This window comes from Centroberyx gerrardi, unplaced genomic scaffold (genome assembly GCF_048128805.1).
Source record: "Centroberyx gerrardi isolate f3 unplaced genomic scaffold, fCenGer3.hap1.cur.20231027 Scaffold_610, whole genome shotgun sequence".
NCBI lineage: Eukaryota > Metazoa > Chordata > Actinopteri > Beryciformes > Berycidae > Centroberyx > Centroberyx gerrardi.
The window spans coordinates 656-10584 of NW_027605431.1; the positions used below are offsets into that span (position 1 = coordinate 656).

General features: G+C 48.9%; 1 protein-coding gene and 1 long non-coding RNA gene across 2 annotated transcripts; both read right to left on the reverse strand.

Moving 5' to 3' along the window:
- Window positions 1–254: 254 nt before the first annotated feature.
- Window positions 255–1983, reverse strand: LOC139923175 (uncharacterized; the record flags this gene model as incomplete). The annotated part of the gene is made up of 4 exons (XM_071913891.2): window positions 1852–1983; window positions 1522–1631; window positions 578–719; window positions 255–472 (listed from the first exon to the last, which is right to left on the reverse strand). Coding segments are annotated over exons 1-4 (533 nt in total), but the record flags the coding sequence as incomplete, so codon positions are not given.
- Window positions 1984–5683: 3700 nt separating this feature from the next.
- On the reverse strand, window positions 5684–6780 carry LOC144538471 (uncharacterized). The gene is made up of 3 exons (XR_013504284.1): window positions 6620–6780; window positions 6023–6171; window positions 5684–5824 (listed from the first exon to the last, which is right to left on the reverse strand). It is a non-coding gene; the product is annotated as an uncharacterized LOC144538471 (long non-coding RNA).
- Window positions 6781–9929: the final 3149 nt, after the last annotated feature.

Genomic DNA, 9929 nt, shown 5'->3' on the forward strand with positions numbered 1-9929 from the left:
TGGGATGACTGGAGGTTTCCAGATCAGTTTCTGATTTCATTTATACAGTAGAGTCTGTTTCTTCTGTTTCTATCAAGCAGCTCCGTTATGAGCAAAGCTTCCTGTTCTTCTGCCTCGCCGCCATGTTGACGCTCACAACAAACCAACACACACACATCTATCAGCAGTAATTCTGTCTGATTTCTGATGGATCAGTGCGGCTGCTGCCTTAAACTCCAGAGAGGAGGAGAACAGAACAGTAGAGAGTTTGTTACCGCAGCTCCTGCAGCTCCTCCTGCAGCTGCTCCTGCAGCTCCTCCTGCAGCTGCTCCCTCTGTCTGCGCAGCCGGTCCTGCTCCTCCTGCAGCCGGCTGCTCTCCCTCTGCTGCTCCTCCTGCAGCCTGTCTCTCCTCCTGGCCTCCTCCCCGGCCCGGGACAGCTGCTGCTGCGCCTCCTGCAGCTCCGCACACACAGCGCTTTGCTGCAGGGACAGCTGGGGAGGAAGCGCACGCACACACACACACACACACACACACACACAGAGTCATCAAATGTCATATTATCACATCAGTGATCTCCTCCTCCTCCTCCTCTCTACCTCCTCCAGCTGTTGTCCATCCCTCTCTCTCTCCTCCGTCAGGGTGACCAACTCTCTCTCTCTCTCCTCCACTGTTCTCTCATCTGTCCCTCTCTCTCTCTCAGCTGCTGGACGACGTCCCCGCTCCGCCTCGCTCTGGGCTCTGGACAACAGAACCGAACAGAATAGAATCAGGTTGGGCAAAGAATCTATACAGAAGGAAAAAAGTCCTGATCGTGGGTTCCGGGTTCAGGGTTCAGGGATCAGGGACCAGGGTCCAGGGTCCAGGGTTTAGGGTTTATGGTCAGAATTTAGGGTTCAGAGTAAAGGAGGGTTAGGGGTTCAGGATTAGGGGTTTATGGTAAGGATGTCCCCAATCAATGTTTTTTTGCCTCTGATCTGAGTCATAAACAAAACTTCTTCTATAGTCGGCACCATCCTTAACAGCTGATGTTGTGTAAACAAACACATGTGCATATCTTGTGTTGCTTAACAATAAGAGCAGTAGTGACTGTGTGTGAAAAGGCTCCAAGAGGCAGAATGATTGCTTGTTAAAAGCAGTGTGAACAGGACTGGAACTGGCAAGGCCTGATGTCTGACAGGGGCTTAATGTACAGGTGGTGCTAAACCTGTTTACAGCACAGACACTTTTTACCACAACTGGAATAAAAGTAGCAGACTGAGAGAAAATTAAATAAATAAATGGATCGGGATTTGATCGGGCGTCACGTAGCCGACACGATCAACAAAATACGCCTTGACTGGGTCAGATTTGGATCTTTGATGTCAGCTCGAGACATTCCTAGTTCAGGGTTCAGAGTTCAGAGTTCAGAGTTCAGAGTTCAGGGCTCGGGGTTCAGAGCTCGCGGTTCAGGGCTCGGGGTTTAAGGTTCAGGGTTCAGGATTAAGGGTTTAGGATTAAAGGTTCAGGGTTTAGGGTTCAGTATTAAGGGTTCAGGACCCACCTGAGATGGCTGTAGTCCAGGTTGAGGGTTTTGATCTCTCTTTGTAGAGAGTTGACCTCTGACCTCAGAGCTTGCACCTGGGACTGACTGTCTGACAGCTCACACTCCACCTGGACACACACACACACACACACACACAGGTGTAACTGTATGAATGTGGCGGTAGCTCCCAGAGAGAGAGAGAGAGAGAGAGAGAGAGGAGAGAGAGAGACAGAGACAGAGACAGAGAGAGAGAGAGAGCAGAGAGAGAGAGAGAGAGAGAGAGAGAGAGAGAGAGACAGACAGACAGAGAGAGAGAGAGAGAGAGAGAGAGAGAGAGAGAGAGTTTACCTGCAGCAGCTGTTTGCTGAGCTCTCTCTTGTCGGTGGCCAGAGCTTGGTTCATGGCGGCCATCTTGTCCAGAGCGTCCCGGCCTCCTCCACCTCCCCGCCGCAACACACTACTCACTGGACGAGAGACGCAACACACACTCCTCTGGCCTGGAGGGGGAGGAGAGAGGGAGAGAGAGACAGAGAAAGAGAGAGAGTTATAGAGAGAGAAGTTTGTTATAATTATACACAAAAATATAGACTCTGTGTGTGTGTGTGTGTGTGTGTGTGTGTGTGTGGGACCTTCTGCAGGGCGTCTCTGGCATCAGCAGCCTCTTCCTCTGCTCTCTGTCTGTCTAACTGCTCTCTCTCCAATGTTCCCTACAGGAAGACAGGAGGAGAGAGACAGGAAGACAGGAGGAGAGAGACAGGAAGACAGGAGGAGAGAGACAGGAAGACAGAAGGAGAGAGACAGGAAGGACAGGAGGAGAGAGACAGGAAGACAGAAGGAGAGAGACAGGAAGACAGGAGGAGAGAGACAGGAAGACAGGAGGAGAGAGACAGGAAGACAGAAGGAGAGAGACAGGAAGACAGGAGGAGCGAGACAGGAAGACAGGAGGAGAGAGACAAACTGTACTATCACAAGGTTTTGAGTGTGTACTTCCATGCGGCTGTGTGTCTTTCTGAACTAGACTAGACTAGACTAGACTAGACTAACTTGTACCTTCAGAGTGTGTATTTCCATGCGGTTGCGAGTTTCTCTCTCGGTCAGCTGGACGCTCTCCAGCAGCTCGCTCTCCACTCTGAAACAAAACAGTCCAGAGAATCTTATAATTTGGCCTAAGTTTTTTTATTTTGCAGCAGTCAGGAACAGAGACTTTCTGGTCGTCCTGGTGGCTCCTCCTTCCCCTCCTCCTCCTGGGGACACACTACACGTTTTTCAAGCCCAATTTGGCAACGATTTCAGATCGGGCAGAGTCTGTGGTAGTCCAGGGTAGTTCAGAGTAGTTCTGGGTAGTCCAGGGTAGTTCAGGTAGTCCAGGGTAGTTCAGGGTAGTCCAGGGTGGTTCAGGGTAGTTCAGGGTAGTCCAGGGTAGTCCAGGGTAGTTCAGGGTAGTTCAGGGTAGTTCAGCTAGTCCAGGGTAGCTCAAGGTAGTCCAGGGTAGTTCAGGGTAGTTCAGGTAGTTCACAGTAGTTCAGGTAGCTCAGGGTAGCTCAGGGCAGTTCAGGGTAGGTCAAGGTAGTCCAGGGTAGCTCAAGGTAGTCCAGGGTAGCTCAAGGTAGTCCAGGGTAGCTCAGGGTAGTTCAGGTAGTCCAGGGTAGCTCAGGGCAGTCCAGGGTAGTTCAGGGTAGCTCAGGGTAGTCCAAGGTAGTTCAGGGTAGCTCAGGGTAGTCCAGGGTAGTTCAGGGTGGTCCAGGTAGTTCAGGGTAGTCCAGGGTAGACCAGGGTAGTTCAGGGTAGTCCAGGTAGTTCAGGGTAGTTCAGGGTAGTTCAGGTAGTTCACAGTAGTTCAGGTAGCTCAGGGTAGCTCAGGGCAGTTCAGGGTAGGTCAAGGTAGTCCAGGGTAGTCCAGGTAGTTCAGAGTAGTTCAGGTAGGTCAGGGTAGTTCAGGTAGTCCAGGGTAGCTCAGGGCAGTCCAGGGTAGTTCAGGGTAGTCCAAGGTAGTTCAGGGTAGCTCAGGGTAGTCCAGGGTAGTTCAGGGTGGTCCAGGTAGTTCAGGGTAGTCCAGGGTAGACCAGGCTAGTTCAGGGTAGTCCAGGTAGTTCAGGGTAGTCCAGGGTAATCAAGGGTAGTTCAGGGTAGTCCAGGGTAGTCCAGGTAGTTCAGGGTAGTCCAGGGTAGTCCAGGGTAGTTCAGGGTTATTCAGGGTAGTTCAGGGTAGTTCAGGTAGTCCAGGGTAGCTCAGGGTAGTCCAGGGTAGCTCAGGGTAGTCCAGGGTAGTTCAGGGTAGTTCGAGTAGTCCAGGGTAGTCTAGGGGTAGTCCAGGGTAGTTCAGAGTAGTTCAGGTAGGTCAGGGTTGTTCAGGTAGTCCAGGGTAGCTCATGGTAGTCCAGGGTAGTTCAGGGTAGTTCAGGTAGGTCAGAGTAGTTCAGGTAGGTCAGAGTAGTTCAGGTAGGTCAGAGTAGTTCAGGTAGTTCAGAGTAGTTCAGGTAGTTCAGGTAGTTCAGAGTAGTTCAGGTAGTCCAGGGTAGCTCATGGTAGTCCAGGGTAGTTCAGGGTAGTTCAGGTAGTTCAGAGTAGTTCAGGTAGGTCAGAGTAGTTCAGGTAGGTCAGAGTAGTTCAGGTAGGTCAGAGTAGTTCAGGTAGTTCAGAGTAGTTCAGGTAGTTCAGGTAGTTCAGAGTAGTTCAGGTAGTTCAGGGTAGCTCAGGGTAGCTCAGGGTAGTTCAGGTAGTTCAGAGTAGTTCAGGTAGGTCAGAGTAGTTCAGGTAGGTCAGAGTAGTTCAGGTAGTTCAGGGTAGTTCAGGTAGTTCAGGGTAGCTCAGGGTAGTTCAGGTAGTTCAGAGTAGTTCAGGTAGTTCAGAGTAGTTCAGGTAGGTCAGAGTAGTTCAGGGTAGTTCAGGGTAGCTCAGGGCAGTTCAGGTAGATCAGGGTAGCTCAGGGTAGTTCAGGTAGTTCAGAGTAGTTCAGGTTGTTCAGAGTAGTTCAGGTAGGTCAGAGTAGTTCAGGTAGTTCAGGTAGTTCAGGTAGGTCAGAGTAGTTCAGGTAGTTCAGGTAGTTCAGGTAGGTCAGAGTAGTTCAGGTAGTTCAGGGTAGCTCAGGGTAGTTCAGAGTAGTCCAGGGTAGCTCAGGGTAGTTCAGGTAGTTCAGGGTAGTTCAGGTAGTTCAGGGTAGTCCAGAGTAGTCCAGGGTAGCTCAGGGTAGTTCAGGTAGTTCAGGGTAGTTCAGGTAGTTCAGGGTAGTTCAGGGTAGTCCAGGGTAGTTCAGGGTAGTTCCGGGTAGTTCAGGGTAGTTCAGAGTAGTTCAGGTAGATCAGAGTAGTTCAGGTAGTTCAGGGTAGTTCAGGTAGTTCAGGGTAGCTCAGGGTAGTTCAGAGTAGTTCAGGTAGGTCAGAGTAGTTCAGGGTAGCTCAGGGTAGCTCAGGGCAGTTCAGGTAGTTCGGGGTAGTTCAGGTAGTTCAGGGTAGTTCAGGGTAGTTCAGGGTAGTTCAGGTAGTTCAGGGTAGTCCAGGGTAGTTCAGGGTAGTCCAGGTAGTTCAGGTAGTTCAGGGTAGTCCAGGGTATTTCAGGGTATTTCAGGGTAGTTCAGGGTAGTTCAGGTAGTTCAGGTAGTTCAGGTAGTTCAGGGTAGTTCAGGGTAGTTCAGGGTAGTTACGCTGTATAGTCGCAGCTGTAATCGTTATGTGTGTGGGAGTGAAAGACTCAAATCTCTCTCCTGTGATCCTAGTCGGCAACGTCACGATTAAATCAAACATGTTTGATTTTATTGTGGCTAGTTTTTATGTAATCCTGTGGTTTGTGCTCTTCAAAGACTCAAATCTTAGCAGGAATTTTCAATAGCCAATGAAAATTGAGTTGACAGACCAAGGAAGAGGGGAAAAATACGGAAGTGTAAACACAAGATCCAACGTGCGCCGGAAACAGAAAAAAAACAGAATGTCTTCTAAATCTTTTTTCGCAGCACAAACCACACTAGCTGCAGGTCACATGGGCTGCAGGTTTGTTTTGGTATCAAAGTATTACAGAAAAATACATTCCTGTGAGTGCAGGTGAACCACGAAAAATCACAAAATGTACTCCTATCAGAATTGAACATTATGTCGGTGTGACCGGCTGATTTCTCACCAGGAAACTTGAAGACATGTAATAGAATAGAAAATGAGAGTTTTTGGGTGAGCGAGGTACCGTCCTGAGCGTCTCTCTCTCCAGCTGGCTGCTCCTCTCCTCCTGCCTGTCTCTCTCTCTTCTCAGCTTGTCGTTCTCTCTCTTCACCTCCTCCTCCCTTTGCTGCACCTCCTCCAGCTGGCTCTGCAGGGAGGAGAGCGCCTCCCGCTCCCTGACACACATTTTATTCGATAATACTGAATATCGGCCCAAGACTAATAAATATACACACATATATATGACAAAAGACATACACACATATATAAATGCATGCACAAACACACATACAGTCAAACCACACACTTAAATTATATTTAAAATTAAGGTTTCAACTAATCTACAAATGCGCATGTGTGTGTGTGGTACCCACCTGCTCAGGATGTCCTGTGTGTGTGTGAGCTCCAGTCGTGTGTGTTGTGTGTGTGTGTGCAGCTGCTGCTTGTCTTCCTCCAGTTGTGTCACTCTGCTCTCCAGAGCCGCTCTCTCCTCACCCAGCCGCCTGAGGGAGAGCTCCGCCCCCTGACACACACACACACACACACACACACGCACACACGCACACACGCACACACACACACACACAGAGAGAAACACCACCTACATTCAGCTGATGCTGTATATAGGAGCAGCAGAAGTGCAGCAGTAACTGAAGTGACCAGCTGGACTTCGTCTCCCAGCAGCATCGTGAGCCTCAGATGTTCGTAAAGTTCAACGTAAGAACGTAAGAAGCATCTTCAGGTTACGATGTGTTTCCCGGGAAAGCAACTTAACTCACGCCGCTCTTAAAAAATCGTCGTAGATCAAGAAGCTTCTGACTCGTAGAACGCTAAGATCGTCGCAAGAAGAAAAGAAGCATCACTACTAGCTTGGGCCGATATTCGATAATTCTGAAAGATAGTGAAAAATATGGCGATATTTTGCAAATATCGCCATATTTTCTGCAGTATCAAACATCAGCCTGACTGACCTGCAGCTCCTGTTGTCTCCACTGCAGGACGCTCTCAGCCCGAGCCAGGACCGACAGCAGAGAGGACAGATCCTGATCCTGATCCTGATCCTGATCCTGATCTTGATCCAGATCCTGATCCTGATCCGGACTGTCTGCTGGGGCCGACACCCTGCAGCTGGAGCTGGTCAGGACTCTGGACTGGACACACAACAGGGAACACACCGTTTACCATTGGCTGGACCTCTGACCTTTGACCCCCTCACTGTTAAAAGCAGATCTATCCCACCTAAACCAAACTTATTGCTCTGTTACAACATCTTATTTATATCAATACATGAGTTAACTGAACTAAAATAAGATCAAAATATATGTGAAATGTCTTTTTGTTTATGTTCAGGGTATTTTTAGCAACTGAACACTAACTACACCACTAGATGGCGCTGTCCCGTAGACGACTCGTTCATCTCCCATGAGCCTCTGCTGCCAGCGTCGCCATCGCCAGCGAGAATATCTGGCGGAAAACTCCAGAGTGTTTGGATTATTTTAGCTAACTGATCTGAAGTCAGATTGTGTTCAGTCTGCTGCAGCGGGACGACTTCCAGTTAGTGAAGATGTGAAAAATTTATTTAAATACATTTTAAAAATAATTTATGATTTATTGTTCCTCTGTTGTGTTGACAGGACTCACCAGTCTGAACACAGCCTGACTGACAGACTGCAGGCTTCTCTCTCTCTCTCCATGTCTCTCCTCCCTCTCTCTCTCCTGGGCCTGCAGGGAGAGAGAGAGCTCAAGCCATCCTGAGAGAGAGAGAGAGGGAGGGAGAGAGGGAGAGAGAGAGAGGAGAGAGAGAGAGATGGAGAGAGAGAGAGAGAGAGAGAGAGAGGGAGAGGAGAGAGAGAGAGAGGAGAGAGAGGGAGGGAGAGAGAGAGGGAGAGAGAGAGGACGGAGGAGAGAGAGGAGAGGCAGAGAGAGAGAGAGAGAGAGAGGAGAGGGAGGGGAGAGAGAGAGAGAGAGGGAGGAGAGAGAGAGAGAGAGGGAGGGAGAGAGAGAGAAAGAGAGAGAGAGGGAGAGAGAGACAGAGAGAGAGAGAGAGAGGGAGAGAGAGAGAGAGAGAGGAGAGAGATGGAGGCACTGTTAGAACAACATAGAAGGTATATTTTGCCTGACCTGTTAAATAGCAAACAACTTAAGAAGAAGATGATGAAGAGGAAGAAGAGGAAGAAGAAGAAGAAGGTTTCTACTCACCTTTCCTTCAGCTGTAAAAGTTCAGTCTGATGGAGAAACTTCAACTCTGAGATTTCTCTCTCCTTCTCCTCCCTCCTCTCTCGCTCCTCCTGCTCTCTAATCTCTCCTTCTCCTCCTCTCCTCCTCCTCCTCTTTGGCTCCAGCTCCCCTAAACAGAAGGTTCCCAGGGTGGAGGGAGAGAGGAGGAGGAGGAGGAGAGGGGGAGGAGGAGGGGGAGAGGAGGAAGAGGGGGGAGGAGGAGGAGGAGGGGGGAGGAGAGGGGGAGGAAGAGGGGGGGAGGAGAAGAGGTGGAGGGGTGGAGAGGAGGATGCGCTGGGACGCAGGGAGGAGGAGAAGGAGGTGAAGGAGTCGCAGCTGGAGAGGAGAGAGGAGGAGAGGCGAGAGAAGTCCGCTCTGAGCTCCCACAAGTCCCTGCAGACAGGAGGGCAACGTGCACGATGTTGGGCAATTTACAGTGTTGGGCAACTTCAAACATGTGGGTCAATTTACAATGTTGGGCAACTTCAAACATGGGTCAATTTACAATGTTGGGCAACTTCAAACATGTGGGTCAATTTACAATGTTGGGCACTTCAAACATGGGTCAATTTACAATGTTGGTCAACTTCAAACATGGGTCAATTTACAGTGTTGGTCAACTTATTAAATGTTGGTAAACTGACAAAAGTTTGTCAACTCACAAAACATTGGACAACTTAAATATTCACAACTTGCAACATGATCAACTTATTAAAAGTTGATCACCTAATGTTGGCTTAATGTTTGGTCAACGTCAGTGTTGGGTAAACTTACTAAATGTTGATCAGCTTACTCAACACTGATAAATTGATAACATGTTGGACAACTCTTTAACTCGTTGGTCAACTTCCCAAATGTTTCTTATTGTTAGTCAGTTTACTAATACAGTCAACATGCAAACGTTTAGGAAATAAACAAACAAACAAACAAACATATTGCCGTCTCCAGAAATGTGTAATTAGTTATTGCAACAATCAACTATTCCATGGAATTATTGCAGGTAATTTCACTTTAGCAACTCAGCAATGCAAATCACTGCAAAGCTTCATTCATTTGCAATTTTCCTTGTTCCTTTTAAAGCAAATTAACACGAAATGTCACAAATCACCTTTCAATTCTGACAAAAAACTGAAACTGTTTGGTCACACACTCACACACACTCACACACACACACTCACACACACTCACACACACACTCACACACACACACACCTGTCTGCAGCAGTCTTGACGGTGTGACAGTGGCGTCTCAGACCGACCACGGGCTCTCCACACTGACAGCAGCCTGGACTGCTCCTGACCCGCATGACCTGACAGACACTGCACACACACACACACACACACACACACACACACACACACACACACACACACACAGAAACAAGAAAAGTCACAGACATCCAGTGGCAGGTGTGTTCAAGTTGACAGCATCAGAAAATAAATAAATAAATATCATTTTCCCTTCGTTCCGCAGGATATTAAACCCAAACTCGATGACAAACCTCTTCTCTCTCTCAGCCAATCAGCCTCTCTGCGCTCCCGCCTCCTCCATGGCTCCTCGTCCAATCAGCTGTCAGCTTCTGGAGGTCCTCCTCAGCAGCCTGGTTGGCCCTGCCCTGATTGGCTGAGCTGGTCTCTGAGGAGAGCGTTCATCTCAGCCAGACCAACACACCTGGAGGACACACACACACACACACACACACACACACACACACACACACACACACACACACACAATTCATTCATATATCAAACTTGTCTATCACTAAGAAGCTTTGTTGTTGTGATTCTAATACGGATTATGAGCGGCTAAAGAGATTAACATAAATTCGGCTCTGTGCTACTCACACACACACACCTACACACACCTACACACACACACACACACACACACCACACACACACACACACAGGGAAGCACACCTCTGCTGTTCCTCCTCCAGCCTGATGAGGGCGCTCTCCAGAGAGTCACTGTGTTTCATCTCTGATCCCTCTGCTGCGAGACAGAAAACACAACATGTTAGCATCTAACACACCAGTGTAAACACGTCAACAACACAGGAA